Raw genomic sequence first — 20,405 nt, forward strand, 5'->3', positions numbered from 1 at the left:
ACTGGCACTGGCACTTGTTTAATCCTATGCACTTCATCCATAAGGAACTTAAGTGACTCACTTAATTTAGACACAGTACTGAAATCAAGATCAAATTTGTGGTCAAACTTACACTCGAGGCTGGCAATGGCATTGGGTTCGGAAGCATGGGAGCTAAAAGGAGTTGATGGTAAAATATAAGGAGGACTCAGCATGGGGATAATGCAAGAGTATGGGAAGAAGGAACATAAGTGTCAATAACTTGAATGTTAGTGACAGGCTCTAAGCTCTGGCCCCTACCTTCGGCCTTAGAAGCCACCTTCCTCTTTCTATCCCTTTCCTATTTATCCAAATGAGGCCTCAAAACTTCCCATTTTTTCTCAGCCCATCCATCACATTAAGCACAAATACGAATTTTAAAACACTCTTGTCCTCTACATTTTGCACAGATCGCATGGCTATTGTAAGTTGCTCGTCATCCAGGTCTTGCAACCCTCTCTACAATACCTAAACTGATGGACTAGAATCAAGATAAAACTAAAATGAGTTGAAAAGCTACCAAAACAATTAGCACAACACTAAATACTAAGAAAAAACCGATGAAAAAAACTCAAACAAAGCCGCCCAAACATTCGATGTTGTGTCGAATGCCGGCAGAAAAGAAGTGACATCCTCGGTCTTGTTGTACCTATTGTTCCCCAACAAAGGGTGGGGTAGTTACTGTTATTATAGCTTGTAACCCTGCCACATACGTCCATGTAATGAATGGAGCGAAGGGTGAAGAAATGAAACTGTAAGTTCTTAAAATTCCATATACTGACAGCTACAGCCATGTGAAGGCAGAAGGAAGTTCCATGCCTCACTCCTCAGTGACCACAGGACAGGAACTGATTAATGCATCGTATATATGGCGGGAAACAATAGTGGTGTTGCCGCATGTTAATGCAGTGTTGCCACGATACGTAACGAACCAAGGGGTCTTACAATAAGTAGAGTGCAAACGGTAAAAGGATAAATGCAATGTTAATGATAATGTAAAGGTAATCCTCTAAATCACAAATATACATGTATGCATGTAATAAGCATATGCAATGTAATGGTAATGGTATTTTATATCTACACACCTCCCTCCCCCTTTACACTCGTGGCACTGTCTCGAGCGGAACATGGACTCCTTTCAGTGAGTCTGGATGAATGATGAGGACCACTAGGAAGGCACACCTCATACTGTCTTGACCTGCCGCGACCCATCACGATGCCAACCTTGTCCCATTGTAGCATCGTGGCATCCTGGATCCTGACTCGCTGGCCGATGGTGAGCTTGGTTAGAGGGTAGGCATGTGAGTTGTAGAGGCTCATGGATTGTTTGGTATGGGCAGCAGTACGACGGTCAAAGTCCTCAGTCTTTGCCACTCATCCGTGAATGACCAGGGGTGGGCTGGAACACAGGTGCGTAGAGGGTAGCCATAGAGAATCTGTGCAGGGGGACGTCCAGCAGGGGTCGGGGTGTTCCAAAGTTCCAGCAGACCTCTGTCAAGGGGTTCACAATCTATGTTCCCGGATGGGGCAGTCTTGATGATGTGGTGTTTGATGGCTTTTACTGCAGCTTCTGCATATCCATTGGACTAAGGGTAATGTGGAGAAGTGATGATGTGATGAACGCCCCTGCGGTCAACTAAATGCTTGAATTCTTGGATGTAGAATGGGGGTCCTCCATCAGTCTGTAAACAGAGTGGGGCACCAACCTTGCAGAAGAAGACACAGAACATTCATATGACTCTGGCTGCAGTTGTGTCGTTCCACAGGAGACAACCACAGGCCAGCCTGAAAGTCTATCAGCGATAACAAGGCAGGATTTCCCTGCTACATGGGAGAAGTCACCTGACACTTTCAAAGGGCCGGGATGGGTGGTCATCGCACATGTAGGGCTCTTGTTGCTGACTGGGAAGAAGCTGTTGGCAGGCGTCACAACTTTCCACTGTATTCTTTATATTGGCATCAATGTCTGGCCAAAGCACTGTCTGTTTTGCACGACGTCAAGTAGCTTTGTAGCTTTGATCCCTCGGTGACTGAAATGAAGGCAAGCCAAGGTGCATCTACAGAGGGCTGCAGGAATGACAATCTGAGGCCCATATAACACTAACTCTCCATCTGTGTAAAGGTTATCCAGCAGTTTCCAATACAGGAGGGCAGAGGTATGGAGGTTGTAGCGGATGGTAGGAAAGTCATTGGAGACGTAGCGGACGAGATGACTGCAGTCTTGATCCTGAGCTGCAGCTGTGCAGATTTCTTGTAGAGTCCTATCTTCTTCAATGATCGGTTCTGTTGCCTGGTCATCAGTGGAAGTGGCAGTATTGGAAACAATGCGCCTGACATGTGAAGCCGAGGTGGTGCATTCCTTCTTGTGGAGCAAGACAGGGCATCAGGTATGCAGAGCTGTTTCCCCACGTGCCAGACTGCGGTGAAGATATAGGGGGCCACTTTCACTTTGAGATGTTGTAGGCGTGGGTTCTCAATGGCATCCAACGTGTAATGGTTGAGAATCGGTATCCAAGGGTGATAATCAGTCATTAAGGCAAAATGCTGAAGTCCAGACAAGTATAGGTGACACTTAACCATGGTCCAAGTAACTGCAAGTAGTTACAGATCTATGGTAGTGAAGCGAGTTTCTGTGTCCGTCAGGAAATGAGAGCCACACTGGACGAGACGCATATGACCATGATCACTGTCTCAAAGCAGGGAATATCCAAGGCCATACAAGTGTGAGGCATCTGTTTGCAGGACCACGGGCAAGGCTAGGTTGAAGGGTGCAAGAACAGGTGGCAAAGTCAGAGCTGTCTTGACTTTCTTAAATGCTTGCTCATGATCAGGGGTCCAAATGAAAGAACCTATGGGACTCATAAGTGGGCGTAAGGGCTGCGATGTGGCTGCAATGTCTGGAGTGAAGTCTGCGAGTTGATTGACGAGACCCATAAATGACCTGAGGACTGTGACATTGGACAGTGTGGGGAAGTTAGTATAGCAGATATCTTGTCAGGGTCTGCTGCAATACCATTGGATGACAGGATGTAACCACAGAAGTTAACTTCCAGGGCAACTACAGTGAATTTGTCCTTGTTGAGGGTGATGCCGTATTGACGGCACCTGTTCAGCATTTGGTGCCAGGTTTCAGGTGGATCCTCATTGGGGGACCTGTCATCATCTTTAGCAGTCGAGTCTGTAGATCAGTCTTGGACATGAGAACATTGCTGAAATGGCAGAGAAAATAGTCCTTGGCAGCTGCAAGTGATGTCATAGCGGAGGCAGGAAACTGGGCACAGGTGATGTCATAGCGGAGGCAGGAAACTGGGCATATCTGTTGACATGTGTAACCTTGAGAATGGGCTTCAGGAAGTCTGGTGACACTATGGCGAGGGCTCGGCAATGTCAACATGAGAAAAGGGCAAGTTTGGATACCCTCTGTACATGTATGGTTGCTAAGCCCGACTTGTTACCAAGGCGAAGTGTCACCTGGAAGCAACCCAAAGCTTGTGTCATGGGGGATCCATCTGCTGTCACTACAGCCGTCATGGGTGGAGGTGAAAGTCTTGCCCTGGGTACATGGATCCAAGTGTGTGATGCCAATCACTGTGATGTCTGCTCCTGTATCGGGGATTAGGTGAAGCTTTGATGAGATATCACCAAATGACAGGGAGACAGTGACTGGTGTGGGGGACTAGTTATCTGAGTTGTCACCAACGAGACGGCAGCTGATGCTTGACTTAGTAGGTGGTGAGGGACGGCTTGAAGGTGAGGCTGCATTCACAGTCTGAATCGTCTTGGTAGATCTGCACAGCTTCTTGAGATGTCCCTTTTTCTGGCAGGTACTGCACTTTGCTTCCTTAGCAGGGCATTTCTGAGAGCGGGGCCAATGACCCGTGCATCTGCAGTTATTGCAGGTTGCACTCTTGGCTGGGCATTGTCTGGAGTCGTGCTTGCGAGAGCAGTATTGACAAAGATCACTGTAAGAAGACTGGTGAGAGCGCTGGTCAGGAGATCGATGAGAAGTTCTTTTCTGTAGGCGCTGGTTCCTCTTGTATGAAGATACTGTGCTAACCTGGCTAGGGGAAGATGCAATGGCTGACGCAGTCACACATGCAGATTCGTAGGAGCAGCAGCATGTCACAAACTCTGCAAGGGTGGATGAGGGTTGGAGGGGGATAAGGCGTTGTATTAACTCTTCGTCCCTTGCGCCCATCAAAATCACCATCTGCAATTGCTGTTCAGCGCAGGAAGTGGGGTTGCCAGTGCATAAGTCCACTTCATCAGCGAGATCCTAAGGTGTGCATAGTAGTCTGCAAACGATTCTCCTACAGCCTGTTTGCAGGACAACAATTCCCTACATTGTAATGCTTCATTTCTGAGGCTGTGAAAGTGCTTCTGCAGTGCATCCAACACCTCTGTAAAGGAGAGTGATGTGTCGGGAGGGATGCCCAGTGTATGCGTAAGCAGACACTGGACGTCCAGGGAGATGCAAGTCCTCACGTGTATCAGCTGGGAGGCTTGATGTAATTTATCAAGTCCAACTAGGGCTGCATAGTCCTAGAAATGGAGCCTCCATTGATGAAATGCTTGATATGTTGCATCTTGTTGCAAGAGGGGTGGAGGGTGGACTATAGGCTTGCTAGTAAATGTAGGTGTATGCACTGCAATGCTAGAAGTTAATGGAACAGGTGTGGCAGGGGTTGCAGATGTGGTATAAGGTTGCTGGGGTTGCAATGCTGCAATCTGTCCCTATAACAAAGTGAAAAGATCCATAAATTGCTGGTTGTCTTCCTGTCGTGAATGCTCCATCTGTTGTCGGAAGGTCTGCTCTTCTTGTCTCCGTCGTTCTTGCTCTTGCAAGCTGGAAGTCTGAAGAAAATGTATGAGATGTAATATATAATTATCTCGGCCTTCTGGCCTACTGGGAGTCAGAAGAGGTGGGAGGGTGGGGATCGTGCTGTCATCAGCTGCAGTGGGATGCGTTGGTCCGTTGTCTCCCATCGGATCCTCTGTCTGATCGTGTGTATGATCGAGTGTCTGATCATCTGTCTGATCTATCAACTCAATTAGCTGTTCCTCTTGCTGAGCCATGTTGAGTCAGGTATCGTAAGAGCTCATACAGTGTAGAGTGCTGGGAAAATATCCAATTCACTGTATGTAAGTGAAGGAATGCGCCAGGAGTGATTAAAAATAAAAATCTTTGTTGTTGTGAGCTTGTGAGATAAAGCAGTCAGGCAGAGTGTGAGAGAGTATGTGTGCATATGTGTGTTGCCTTGGTGGTGATAGGATGGTCTGGGTCCCTAGGTGGATGGGGTGGGGGCTGGGCCGCTGCAGGAGGCCACTCATCTCACACCTCAGTCATCATTGACGCACGAGAGGGGGAAAGGGACGTCACGGGGTCACGAAAATCACGCCTGAATTCAAATATCCCGCCAAAAAACTGGCAATTGTTTGAATGGTGTTTTTACGTTGCATGGAACCAGTGGTTATTCAGCAACGGGACCAACGGCTTTACGTGACTTCCAAACCACGTCAAGAGTGAACTTCTATCACCAGAAATACACATCTCTCACTCCTCAACAGAATGGCCGAGAATCGAACCCACAACCACCGAGGTGAGAAGCAAACACCTAAACAACCACGCCACTGAGGCGCTTAAAAAAAACTGGTAAGGAAGCTTCCTAATACCACACTGCACTGCACTGTAATACATTGACACTCTAACACTGCACTGCACAAACAATGTAGCACTTCTAGAGACACTGTAATGCACTAGTAATACTGTTCTTGAGTCACTGTAAGAAATCCAGTCACTGTAAGAGATCCAAAACACATGATGCAAGGTAAACATTGAGCAATGGCGGTCGTCTTCTTGGATTTCAAGCGGAGTCGGCTGAAGTCTGTTGCTGTAAATACTCACTGCGCCATATTATTGTGGCTTGTAACCCTGCCACATACGCCCATGTAATGAATGGAACGAAGGGTGAAGAAATGAAACTGTAGGTTCTTAAAATTCCATATATTGACAGCTACAGCGATGTGAAGGCCGAAGGAAGTTCCATGCCTCAGTGACCAAAGGAAAGAAAATGATTAATGCATCGTATATATGGCAGGAAACAATAGCAGTGTTGCCGCATATAAATGCAGTGTTGCCACAATGAGTAATGAAACATGTGGTCTTACAATAAGTAGAGTGCAATTGGTTAAAAGGGCTATGGGAGTCATCAGTTGTCTTCCACTGGGAGACATTTTGCCTTTCTACAGCATGTTTCATGAGTCTCTGCAGCTGCAGACAATACACACACACGGGAGCGTTGAAAATTCAAGATGAGAAAATGTCTCTACAATCAACTGTTATTATAGCCCGGATACAGGCAGTTCAAATTTATTTTATATCATAGACTTTGTACTGCCAAAGACATGCAGTTATTATGGTGTTTTCTTGAGCCAGCCAATGTGTTTTTTACATGTAAGCTATTTTGTATGAGATGTGGCTAGGCAGGTGCTACCTTGTTTGGGTGGCCGACCAGCTGCAACAGGGAATATAATTAAGACAATATATTTTAGACACCGTTGTAAAGTGATGGGCTGTAACATTCCTAGAATGTAGGAATCATCAGTTTAGCTTCTCTTTGGAAACAGTGTGGCCCGAAGTAACAAGCTTAGGAAATGCTGATGTATCTTCATAGGGTGGCGTGATGTCGAAGTTGCTGCCTATGCAGATCAGTGCCACGTCCTGTCTCTATGCACGGGCAGTTGCAGAGGTGCCTTATGAAACTGGTTAGAGGCAGTTACTTGGCCGTGAACATTGTGTGTTAGTTCGTGCGTGTGTGCGAGCTTCTTCCCACCATAATGAGAATGTAAATAACCCAAGATGGGAGATCACTACAGAATCGGCAGAGCCAAGATGGCCTCTGCAATAGTATTTCTAGTGAAGTGTGTAAATTCTGTTTTGAATGGGTAAGCATACTTATTCTTTGGCCAAAAGTGTGGTTTGGCTGTATTTTGAATATTATTTCAAAGATGTTCTATTTTATTAGACCTTTAGATTTTGATTTGTAATCTTTGCTTATCGATATGTTCTCCTGTCTTTTTATAGACGGTTCTGAGACAAGGGGAACTGATCTGAGACAAAGGGGAATTGATATGGGAACTTTAACTGATGTTCCCACAATTTGAAATCAAACTTGAAGTTGGAAAACACTAAAAAATTTCCATGAATTATAAAATCACCCTGAATCTTGAAACAACAAATTATCATGAAACAAACTTACTACTTTAACCTTATGTCAAAAATAAGCAAAGTTAGGGACCATTAATAACAACACAGTAAAATAAGAATATTCTTCATCCAAAGAAGTAATGTACGTATATACAGTAATAATGACTATAAGCCAAGATTCAACATTATTAAATTACAAAAACTTGGCTCACATTTCAGTGGTCCTAACTAGGTAAGAATCTGTCCATTAAAAATTTGGAAGAAGAGAACCCATCTATGTAAAACTGAAAAAGCCAACCTCTTTTGGAGGTAAAAAGTTTTCATTTTTCTCCGTGATTTATTATACCAATAAGAGAAAAATTGCAGGAAAGACATTTTCCATTAACAACACCAACTGCAGAACTCAGCCACTTTTGACTAATACTGCTTGAAGATTGATGACATGCTAACTATGGAGATGTACTGCAAACTTTGGACAAAAAGTCTCTTTTAAAAGGCAAACTGAATAGTCTTAAAGCATGAGTGAAGTTGGTCTTAGCATACCAATAACTGAGACCATCCAAGAAGCCCATTCAGGAAGCTCAAGTAGAGAAATGTGACCTTAAGGAAATGAATTACACTGAAATTCTAAAAAGTTGATTTCATCTTCCCCACAAAGCAAAGCAACCTTCAAACTATAAACAGGAAAAGCAAAACTTCCAAACAACCACAAAAATATAACAGGTTAATTGAAATGTTACTGGGTTTAGGAATGAAGAGCAACAGCATAACTTTTGTTGGGTGAAGTTACAAGGAAACTCAAATGAGTGGCCCAACTATAGAATATCCAAATCTAGGAATCATTCATGGGACAGCCTCCTGATCTTCCCTACTGGGAGTGTATTACCATGTTGTGACATGCTGAGATGAAGGTATTGGCTGCTGACCCTGTTGTGATATTAATGTACAGGAATAGGCAGGGGCAGATTTAGGGTGTGCGGGACCCTAGGCCAGTGACCTTAGGGGGCCATTTCATTTATGGGCAAGCAAGGAGGGCACTTACAGTAGGGGGGAGGGGTTAGGTTTCCATGATTTATTTTCTAATTAAGCACTTCTAGATTATTTTTATTATTATCATTATCACTATCATTATCATTATTATTATCTTTTTTTGGTCTATCAGTCCTCCACATCAACTGGGATGTATTTATAGTGTGGGCTTCTATGTTGCATCCCGTCACCTTAAGAGTCCATCACTTTTCTTACTATGTGCGCTGTTACTAGGAGCACACTCCTCTGCATGAGTCCTGCAGCTACTTCAGCCTCTAGTTTTTTCAGATTCCTTTTCAGGGATCTCAGGATCGTGCCTAGTGTTCCTATGATAATGAGTACAATTTCCACTGGCATATCCCATATCCTTCTTATTTCTATTTTTAGGTCTTAATACTTATCCATTTTTCCTTTTCTTTCTCTTCAACTCTAGAGTCCCATGGTATTACAACATCAATGAGTGATACTTTCTTCTTGATTTTGTCAATCAACGTAACGTCTGGTCCATTTGCAAGTACATATCACCCTATCTGTTCTGATACCATAGTCTTAAGAGGATCTTTGCCTGATCGTTTTCTATCAATCTCAGGTTGGTGCTTGTACCACTTATTACTGCAAGATAGCTGGTGTTTCTTGCATAGACTCCAGTGGAAGGCTTTTGCCACTGAATCATGCCTCTTTTTGTACTGGTTCTGTGCAAGTGCTGTACATTTGCTTGCTATGTGGTTTATGGTCTTGTTTTTCATATTGCACTTCCTGCATATGGGCGAGATATTATTTCCATCTATCGTTCTTTGAACATATCTGTTATCATTCCTTCTGTTTCCTTATTGAGTTCTCCCATCTGTAGAAACTGTCATGTTTCATTGCTGGCCAGCTCTTTAATCTGTCTCATGTATTGTCCGTGCATTGGTTTGTTGTGCCATTATCATTATTATTTGCCTGGAGAAGACTTTCATTAATACAGGTTTTATTGAAAATTATGGCCATTTCAGCCGCATTTATTTTGTATAGAAGTTTCTCTATTCTTCTTGTTACTGACTTTTCTTCTGCACTCAAGTTGGCTATTAAAATGCGAAATGGGGAATTCATGTCAAAAACGTGGTGTGATTGTCAAACTGAATATATTATACAAAATGCAGTACAAATTGGATCTTAAGCCTAATTGGTAGAAGATACTAAATGACTCATTCTGAATTCCTCTTGCTCAGGGGCGTCTGCTCTTCTCTCTCTCTCTCCCTCCCCTTCTCCTCTCTTCTTCTTGCAACGTTTTGTCCTTAAACCCAGAAGGACATCGTCGGACAGGTGTTGTGGGAATAAGTTCTTACGAGAGTCCTATGGTGTATATACATAGTCTGTTGCACAGGATGGGGTCCTTATTGGTAAATTATGATTGGCTAACTGGCTCCGCTGCTGATCCCCTGTTGGCGGATGCCTCAAGATCAGAGTGGGTCCTATGCAGATGCTGCAGTAGTCTCTCAGACCATTGTAAGGGAAGGGTGCCTCTCCTCGCAGGATTCTGGTTGGCTGGAGCTGGCTGCTGCATGACATCACTACTTGCTGAAATGTCATTGGTGCGGTGCTGTTGCATGACACACCAGATCAAGAAACACCAGACTACGCCAGACATGGCGTCATGCAACAACAACGTGCCAATGACCATTCAGCAAGTAGTGATGTCATGCAACCGCCTGCTCCAACCAACCAGAATCCTGCATGGAGAGGCAGCCTTCCCTTACGACGGTCTGAGAGACTACTGCAGCGTCGGCATAGGACCCACCCCTGATCTTGAGGCATCCGCCAACAGGGAATCAGCAGCTGAGCCAATTAACCAATCAGAATTCGCTGATAAGGACTCCATGCTGTGCAACAGACTATATATACTGTAGGACTCCCGTAAGAACTTCAGTCCCACAACACCTGTCTACGATGTCCCTCTGGGTTTAAGGACTAAACGTTTTAAGAAAAGAGAGAGAGAGAGAGAGAGAGAGAGAGAGAGAGAGAGAGAGAGAGAGAGAGAGAGAGAGAGAGAGAGAGAGAGACATGCCCCTGAGCAAGAGGAATCCAGATTAAGTCATTTAGTATATTTTGCCAATTAGGTTTAAGACCCATTTTGTACTGCATTTTGTATAATATATTTAATTTGACAAATACTACCACATTTTTTACATGAATTCCCCATTTGGCATTTTAATAGCCAACTTGAGTACAGAAGAAAAGTCAGTAATAAGAAGAATAGAGAAACTTTTATACAAAATAAATGCTGCTGAAATAGCCATTATTTTCAAAATAAAACCTGTATTATTATTATTATTATTATCATTTTTTTTGCTGAGATGCAAAGCCCTCACAGTCGCGGGGCGCTAGGCCATGGCCTGCTTGGCTCCCCCCTAAATCCTTCACTGGGAATAGGTCTGGGCTATAGATTGAAGGGACAAAGCCTGCAGTATTCTGCGGCCCAGGAAATCACTATTGAGCGTTCACTCAAATTGATCTAGAGAGACTGTATTCAGCTTAATCTGGAAGGGAAAAGTTTCTGAAGGTGACAAAAAGACAAAAAGTGGTGCAGTAGTGGATGTGGCCTATCCTCTCAAAGAAGACTTTGCCAAGATTTTTGAGCTTGTCCATAATACCAACTATATAACCAGACTAAAGATGTTATGATACAGTATTCATTTACATGCAGAGGACATGTTTAGGTGTAATGAAATGATTTTTCTATGATTCTATTCTAATAATATGAATCATAAAAATCCCTGCTTAGCCCAGGGTTCACTAAAATTAGTACATTCTGTAAGACTTCCAGGAAGGTCAAAAGACCAAATTACCCTGGTAACTTTATGGCACATTCCACAAGAATGGCTTTGAATGGCCACTAACACCATGATCCAAGTGAAGATGAGATGGGTACAGGATATGCCAAAGTATATAATACAGTCCACAGCAAGTTGCTTTTTTAAATAAATCTGAGGTATGTTTGGAGTATGTTGGGAAAGGAGTACTTCATACCTGAAGTACATATATGCTGTTTTGCAGATCAGGTGAGACTTGGAATAGATAAATGGATTAAACAGCTTTTACCCTGAATAGAATCTTATGAAATAAATAGATGAGAGATTTTTTATTAATGACATGTCTTTACTCAATTATGTCCTTCCTGAACACAAAAATCAAGCCACAAAAGTAGGGGGAGATCTTTCCCACTAACTCTCTGGCAGCTGACTTCACCCAGTTGACACTCCCATACGCTTGAACCTGACAACTTTGTCTCTTTATACTTGAGAAGTATCATTATAGAAGATTTGACAATGTGACAACTATAAGGTTTTTATGAAAAAAGTGTCTGGTGCTTACCCATAGAATGTCCACCACTCATGGGTTATGTTTCCGCTTCCAAAATAGGTACATAGCACCAAACTGAGTTAATTGACAGTTAGCCATTATGATATTTATGTTGGAAATGTTTTCTGTCTGACCTGGAAATTACAAATTCAAGAATGACTCCTGGTTCTGTAAACAAAAATTTCAAGCTCAGAATCAAATTAAGAAGAGACTAAAGTTATGATGCTCAATTCAAGAAAGCTGAAGACTGCTTAAATCCTAATTTTTGCAGTTATCTAATGGAAAGGTCAGGTAAATATTCCTCATTTTCAATACGATAATATTGGTAATCTTCACACAGAAGACTACGTATCTTTGTTCTGAGTTATATGGAAAAGGTTGTGATAGCATAGCAAACAAAAAGATTTCAAGAATGCCTGCAAGTACTTCTTACATTTTCCTACTTGCACAACTATCGAATTCATTCATGATGTATTGAAATGTTAAGGAATAAGATAAAGAGGCTTTTTTACTTCAGATACCATGTATCACTTCAAATGATTGTTGGCCAGGTGTGGGAATAATTTTTGGGTATAAGATTAAGTTGTGGTATTTTTTCTACAGGAATGAGATAATAGCAACAAATTGAGGCTAATGATGACCGTGAAAACTCTTAAGAAAGGGGCTGAAAATTATTGGGCAAATTGGAAAATCAGTCACTTCACCAGGGTCTTATTGAAATAGATAAGGGTCTTATAGAAATAGATAAAAAAATGTTCACAACCTTCATCACCACTTAGGGTAATTCCGATGATGAGGAGAAACCATGGGTACAGTCCAACTTACATTCTTACTGCTGGAAGCCAAAGATAATGGAAAGTAATACCATTTCCTACTGAGCGAAGTACAGTGCATGCCACAGGTCAAGGGTGAGGTGCACGTAATACCATGGAGAAGTACAAATCTCTTGTAATAAACTTATTTGTTGATGAATTCTACCTATCTCTTAATAAGCAGATGTATTCTTAACTACCAAAGAGAAAAAACTTCCATTCCTTGGTCCAGAACATTGCAAAGCATAAGATAACATAGTACCGTACAGCAATAGAATTCATCACCAAAGATACACTATACACCTAAGACAGCAGAGATCATCATCATGGTGAAGGCTTAATGAGTGGTTCTAAGAGCCTTCCTTTCAGGTGGAAGGTAGGACACAGGCTACAATGGCAGGAATAATAGCACAAATTTTAAGAAGCCAGATCTAAAACTAATTGTAAATCTGCTGCAAATGTGATCTAAACCAAGAATTTCCTTTTATATGACCTGCTGGTATCAGTACAGAAAACAAAATATGGCATGAATATTATTACTACTGTTTATCAATTTATCAACACCAACGATTCACCTTTCTAAATTCTCAGAGGTTTGTCAAAAAGATTTGTTTTTAAGAGGTAAAAATTAAAGCACTGTAAAGTTATGTAAGTTTGACAGCTGAATAAGAGGAGACCACAGGGAGTGGATGAAAAGTAAAAGGATGAATACAAACAACCAAAGTGAAATCATAACAAGGCCACTCTAACATCATACCTTCATCAGAGGGAAAATGCAATAAAAATGCTAAGTAGCAATGAAACACTAAAACCAGCCCAAAAAATCCCACAGGAGTAAATCGAGCAGAAGGACAAAGGGGTGGGGTAGGTGGGAATGAAAGAATGTTTTGATCAGTAAAACCACTGATGTGTTATTTTTAAAAAATGGAGCAAAAATAAAGAACAGCTTGACACCCAGTGCCCAACATGAAAAGAATTTTCTTTCCCTTGGGAAGGAATTATTATTATGTGAGGAAGTAAGAAATGAGCTCGCATTTCAAGGGCAGCTATCCTATCCACCTGGCATCACCAGGGCTTCTTTCATAGGTAAAATCTTCGTAGGTTTACTATTCATAGATAAATGGCAATGTCACATCATTTTGTGAGAACATGCAAATTTAACTTGCAACCTTGAAAGGACATCACTATACAAAGATTTTAGTGATAAATATAAACTTCAAAATAAATGGATTGTTTTTCATAATCTCAGACATACGATCTGGCTTACCGTCATTGTTTTTGGTATCAGAGTCAGCAGTTATGGAATTCCCTAACACCAGCATCCCAACAGGAGGGGCTTTTAAGCTGGGCTGGCTCCGAATATTGTGTCCTGAAGCACCACATTTAACCACAGTGTAAACCCCAGCACCACCTGGCACACTATCCGTTCCATCAGCACTAAGCATTCCTTCACGACGTGGACTCATGTCACGTCGTCTAGTAATGGTATCAGTTATAACCTGTAGATAAACAATACAATATCATAAAATAAAATCTGTCATGGCATATTCAAATTCGTGATTCTCTCTGTCATATAACCTTGTAGTTTACTTTTAATGGACATCAATACTGAAGGTTTAAAATCTATACAGGGACCAGCACCACGGGTAACTTTCATTCCAGATCCAACTCAAACTCTGATCCAACTTTTACAGTACAAAGCTCCTGCAATATGTGACCCTGATGTGCGGGTCAATAACAAAAGACACATGACCAGATATGAACGCCTCATGAACTAAACAGAAATATCCCAAAAATCTACAACACTTTAATTAAAGACAATTCAAAGGATTGTAACATTTACATGGGGTGCACAGCCTTGTAAGGATAGCCTGAAAAATTTAATATATAAAAATTAAGTTTCTGTTAATTAGAGCAAGATCCTTTGCCTGCACAAGGCTGGATTTGTCTAAAAAAAAGAAATGAGTAAAGAACAGTCACTCGCTAATGTATATTATGGCAGACAAGTTAAATAACATTGTTTAAAGAAAATTAAAATTGTTTATGTTCTACCGTATGTTTCTTCTTTAAGAACTGTGGTATCAATTTTTTCTTGTAATTTGCCTTCTTCTTTAAGAATTGTGGTATTAATTTTTTCTTGTAATTTGCCTAACAATTTTATTTTTGGGCTGAAGAGTTTTACTTTAGCACTAAAACTTGTAGGCCTATATGTTTTGTGTATACAGCATTAAAAACAAAACTATTATGTTCTGTTTATTTATCATAATCAAAACATTAAAAAAATGTAAAATAATGTTTGGCTAAGCCTAATGATCCTTCCCAGGTCTGTGAAAGGTGGAGAATCATATAATATGCAGTATGATTTTGTTTGTAAGTAGGTGGTATTCCAATTTTATTACCAATAATGCATTCTTTTACAACTGTTATGCAGATATATAATTGATCATTTCTGTGTTGAATGGTATCTTCGAATTGTCCATCTGACTTAATTCTGAAACCGTATGGCTGAGGACTGAATTAGTCACTCATTGAGAGAAAAATTTTTATACTTTCCATAATGAAGTAGGCAAAAGAGAAAAACAAAAATAATGTATTTCTAAATATTATTAATATGCATAATGGTGGTAGATAATATTGATATTGAGCAAGAAGTTGAAACGTAACATTAAAAAATTTCATTTATTAGAAAAATATCAACAATAAAAGTCTAAATAACAACAATTCAAAATAAGTCAATATATTCAAACAAAATTAAAGAAAAACAACAGTAAATTATATTAATTCCATATACGTAATTAGTTAAAAGTGCGGTTTCCTGCCAGTTTCAGATTATGAATGCTGTTCACATCCTGATATTTAGCGTCACTCCCAAAGACATTGATAGCGCTGTTCACACGATCATTCTAGGCCTACATGACTCGCATTAAACCATTCATTTATATGTATATATATAAACAATTTCCAATCTTCTTCTCTCATATAACTGCAATCTGAATTCTCCTCCATATTTGTACAATTTTTTTATTGTAATTTGACATTTTTATTGACATTAAAAAGAAAATTGTCATATGTAAGATTTAGAAGTTATCATGCATCCAGACACTCTACTGAACATTCAACGTTACAGGCATGCCAACTAAACCTTATGCAGCAGTGTATTTCACCTCCCTTCTTCAAGGCAGCAAACTGTATTTAGTTTAAGAAAACAAGCTAGAAGTTATAAATTATACAATATTTTTTATAATTATGTCTTATTCACTAACTTAAAATAACGTTTTTCTCAACAAAAAGATCGTTAAACAGATGACAATCTGATAACATTAGATAAGCCAACCTCCACTCAAGTATAGATGTCATCAACACGTCATTTTCCTAACAATATCACTGCTAGTGGACCATTTCCGTTTTTCTACCATACAGATGAACAATGATAACTGAAGTTAATCGGCGCCTTATTTATTAGCAATAGTTCAGTCATGTGTTGTAGGATGCAAGAATAGGTGGGGAAAGGGAAGCCTTGTATCCTGGCATCATATTCCCACCAAAAGTGACAAGGAAAGGAGAAATAAGTTGCCGGCAGCCATTAACTGTCCAACTCATGCAATGCTTAAAAAGAATTAAGATGAAAGAGAGCAATGGGGCAGAGCACTTAGTAACCTGGCTCAAATTACTCAGGAGGTATAAGGTAGAGCAATTTCGCCACTGAGTTGATTATTCTGCATTACATATCATCAGTATCATCACTAATTTGATCACTATCACTAAAAGTACAAATTGATTAAGCTTTGACGGATTTCAAAACAATTTCAAACACACTTTCTCCTCCAGCAGCTAGACTAAAGGCTAAATCCCACATCGGCGAATAAAGCCTGCGACCGACGTAAAAGCCGAATTACAACTGAATTACGACCAAAATCTTCATATGCGCTCACACAGTTGCCGAGTTTCCCGACATCCGCCAAGTGATTGCGACAACTAGCTGTTGCAAGTAGTTATCACAGTCGAGCCATGACAATTGTCAAAAGTCTCCATGTTATGGTGAATTACCTGAGAGCTCTTCCGACGTAAGTATAGCTCTTTCAACATACATAATGTGATTAGGTAGCAATTTCGACACAGGGTGTCCGTTTCGATGTACACGATGTAATTGACAACCCCTCAACCTGTGCGGAGGGGGTGCGCAATCGCCACATTGTGACATGTGTGTTTCCAGCTATATACAGTCGCCACATTGTGACACGTGCGTTTCCAGCTATATATCTATATAAAATTCAAACCTGCCTTTCTTTTTATGTTTTGGTTAGCATATATTTGGGATTCAAGATTTTCAGCATTTTAATATATCTATTCTTAGGGTCGAATCTCTCATATACTTGAATATAAAACAACCTTAAATGAAATATATAGTAACAATAAAAATAGTTCTGACATTTATTCAGAACTTTCACTGATTTTTTTCTTAAAAAGTAGTATATATACGTATGTCAGTGACTGAACTGTAATCAATAAAATTTATTAGAATGCTCTGAAGTATAATAAATGGAAAGGCATTATCTTTTTAAAGTAAAAATTGCATTTTAGATTTGCAGTGTTTTTGTTATACTTTGAGAATGTCATACACAGACAAATATGACACTGAATACAACTCACAAACAAATGTGTTGCCTCTCTCGCTTATCATATATTTCTCATAAATATACCAAGGGGTTGCTGTTGGTTTTAGTTCTTATCTTTTATGATAATATGACAGTTATAATTGTAATTTTGCTAATAAAAGTGCAAAGAAATATTAGAAAAGACATGCATAACCAAAAAAAGTTACTGCATCTTTGATCTCAATAAATTTACGTTAATACTTTACAACAAATATATTCAGAATTTGTTACTGATTTTAATTATCTGTCTTGATATTGTGTGAGCTGTAATTATAATTTTAAAAAATAACAAAATTATTTATTAAAAAAAGCACGTATAACTTGGTAAAATTTACGATTATCTTGTAAAAGGGATTGTAAATAGTAATTTTCAACTTCTTATGGAAGGTATGGAAAATTAATTGGAATTTTTTCCTTACACCATGTGCATTTGCATGTCTTCTTTCCATTGATGTCTTTTTCAACTGGCCGACCTCAAGGGCTCAATATCAGATGGTATACGAAAGGTATTTCCTGTTAATTACGTATTATTTTTGTAGAAAAGAAATGGTATACAAAAGGTGTTTAATATTAATACGTTTTTAAACAAGCAGACCAAAAAAAAGACAGTATGATAATTGCTAACATTATCTACCAGTTTGCTAGTAAGCCAGAGACATTCTCCACTGTACGACTTGACCTACTCAGTCAGTAATTAAAGATGCGCTCATGTGCTGTTAGATTCTGTGCAGGGTATGGTTTCATCATAGGACGAGACCCGTTCAACAATTTCCTGGAAAAACTGTAATCCTGGTAGAGTTCCGGTACAGTCCTGGAGTTTCAATTGCCAATTCTTTCCTCAAGTTGTTGTATTAACCTTCTGCTCTCTTCTTTGTAAGTAGGACCACATCCAGCATCTCCCGCTTTGGTTCTTTTGCTTCTTGCGCTTTCGTTCCTGCCGCATTTTTATTATTCTTAATGTCAAGCTGGCAAAGTAATGATCCACCATGGCCAGTGCAAGCTTAGGATCATCATTTACAGTGTCTAATATCATGTCCAGATATTGTGCAGTCTTCACAACATCCTGTTCATCTATCTTATGCCTGTCTGCCGTGCCTGGAATGACACAGTTTATGGAAGTTGCCTAAGTCAGATTCCGTATTACTTAGGTTGTATTTGACTTACGTCTGACAATATTGCATTTACGTCAGTTACCATCCCCAAAAAACCGTTAAAAGTGGATGTGGCCTATATCATTGGCGACATACATGTACGTCTACATATGTCACGAATCTCATTTCGACATACGTAATTGTACATTGCGATTGTCATACTTTGGTCATAATCAGCTGATATCCTTTCTTTTTTTTCAAGATCCGCAACAGTCATAAAGCCAAGCCATTATGACGGGTGCCAGCTTTATTCGCTGATGTGTGATTTAGCCTTAAAGCCCTGTACACAATATGTATAATGATGCAGGCAGTGTTGAACAGATGTGTTGAAAAACTACTTTTTCGACACGAAACCACATCACCAATGTGTTGATGGGCCAGAGCGATTTCAAATGACTGCTCAGCTCCAGCGCCGATGTTCCAAACAGATGGATGCTCCTTCAGCAATTCAATAAAATTTAGTGTGTTGGTCCTAGTCCACTCAAGGGGTTTAGCAGGTAGTGGTGAGTGAACAGTGTTGCAGTACAGTTTGGCTGCTAGTAATTTTATTCAACACCACTACTACATCATGTGGCAGATACATGATGCACAGTGTGTACGGGGCTTAACACTGCTCGAAAGGCAGTGCTCCCATCCCCTCTACATTCGGGTTGGCTACCACATTATCACCCTGATAGCAAAATTAGAACTGCTGAACACTGCAGTTCCACATATTCTTTCAATTCAGTTTTTTTTTATTTACAAAAACAAAAGAATGGTAATAATTATTTAAGGATTATTGATAATCTATACAGTAATAACCCGAACTTACACAAGATTAGGTTTCAAACCACCTCGCGCAAAGGGTATCATCTTTAAGAAGTGCGAATTAATATACTGTATATTCATATATGTAAACCGAAGGGAATTCTTCTTAGTTGATAATAATTTCGTCCTCTTTTGGGTTCGACCCACCCACAGTGGACAGAGAAGAAATCAGGACTTCACTGACATTATCGATTCAGCTAACCAGTGATTTTATAAGTTTATACCGACTCCGACCTTACAAATCACCGTCGAACTTGGGTATTCGTAATTAGAATCAACATCCAACACCCTCTACCATGTTAACAAATTTGAACGTTTGCCGCACGTAGCCATATTTTCATATATGTAAACCGAAGGGGAATCATTTTAGTTTATCATAATTTTGTCCTCTAGTGGGTTCCAACCATCGCCCAGCGGACAGAGAAGAAATTAGGACTGCAGTGACGTTATTGATTTGGCTAACAAGTGAGATTTTAAGTTTATACCGACTCCAACCTTACAAATCACTGTCAAACTTGGGTATTCGTAATTAGAATTGATATCCAACCGTTAACAAATTCAAATGTTTGCCGCACGTAGCCATATTATGAATAATTATCACATCACCGTGATTCGTATAAATTATTCAAGCTACAAATGTCCATTAATATCTATTTTGCTCTACCTCAGAATTAATATTTTCGTATATGCAAACTGAAGGAGAATTGTTTTAGTTGATAATAATTTCGTCCTCTCGTGGGTTCAAACCACTGCCTAGCAGACAAAGAAGAAATCAGGACTGCAGTGACGTTATCGATTTGGCTAACAAGTGAGATTATAAGTTTATACAGACTCCAACATTACAAATCACTGTCAAACTTGGGTATTCGTAATTAGAATTAATATCCAACCATGTTAACAAATTCAAACGTTTGCCTCACATAGCCATATTATGAATAATTATCACATCACCATGATTCGTGTAAATTATTCAAGCTACAAATGTCAATTAATATCTATTTCGCTCTACCTCAGAATTATTATATTTTCGTATATGCAAACGGAAGGGGAATTCTTTTAGTTGATAATAATTTTGTCCTCTCGTTAGTTCGAACCACTGCCTAGCAGCCAAAGAAGAAATCAGGACTTCAGTGACGTTATCGATGCCGCTAACAAGTGAGGTTATAAGTTTATACCGACTCCGTTACAAATCACCATCGGACTCGGGTATTCGAAATTAGAATCGATATCCAACCCTCTCTACAATGTTTGCAAATTTGAATGTTTGCTGCACGTAGCCATATTATGAATAATTATTACATCACCGTGATTCATGTAAATTATTAGAGCTACAAATGTCCTTTAATGTCTAGTTCGCTCTACCTTGGAATTAATATATTTTCAT

The 20,405-nt window shown here is 39.9% G+C and overlaps 1 protein-coding gene across 11 annotated transcripts in view; it reads right to left on the bottom strand.

The window, feature by feature from the left end:
• The window catches only part of LOC135224515 (E3 ubiquitin-protein ligase MYCBP2-like), a 1,655,355-nt gene that overhangs the window by 412,652 nt on the left and 1,222,298 nt on the right, over positions 1 to 20,405 (bottom strand). For all 11 annotated transcript variants that reach the window (XM_064263565.1, XM_064263560.1, XM_064263570.1 and 8 more), the window contains one exon: positions 13,676 to 13,907. In XM_064263565.1, the coding sequence (XP_064119635.1) occupies positions 13,676 to 13,907 (232 nt within the window). The remainder of the gene's footprint in view (positions 1 to 13,675; positions 13,908 to 20,405) is intronic.

This window comes from Macrobrachium nipponense, chromosome 12, assembly GCF_015104395.2.
Source record: "Macrobrachium nipponense isolate FS-2020 chromosome 12, ASM1510439v2, whole genome shotgun sequence".
Lineage (NCBI taxonomy): Eukaryota > Metazoa > Arthropoda > Malacostraca > Decapoda > Palaemonidae > Macrobrachium > Macrobrachium nipponense.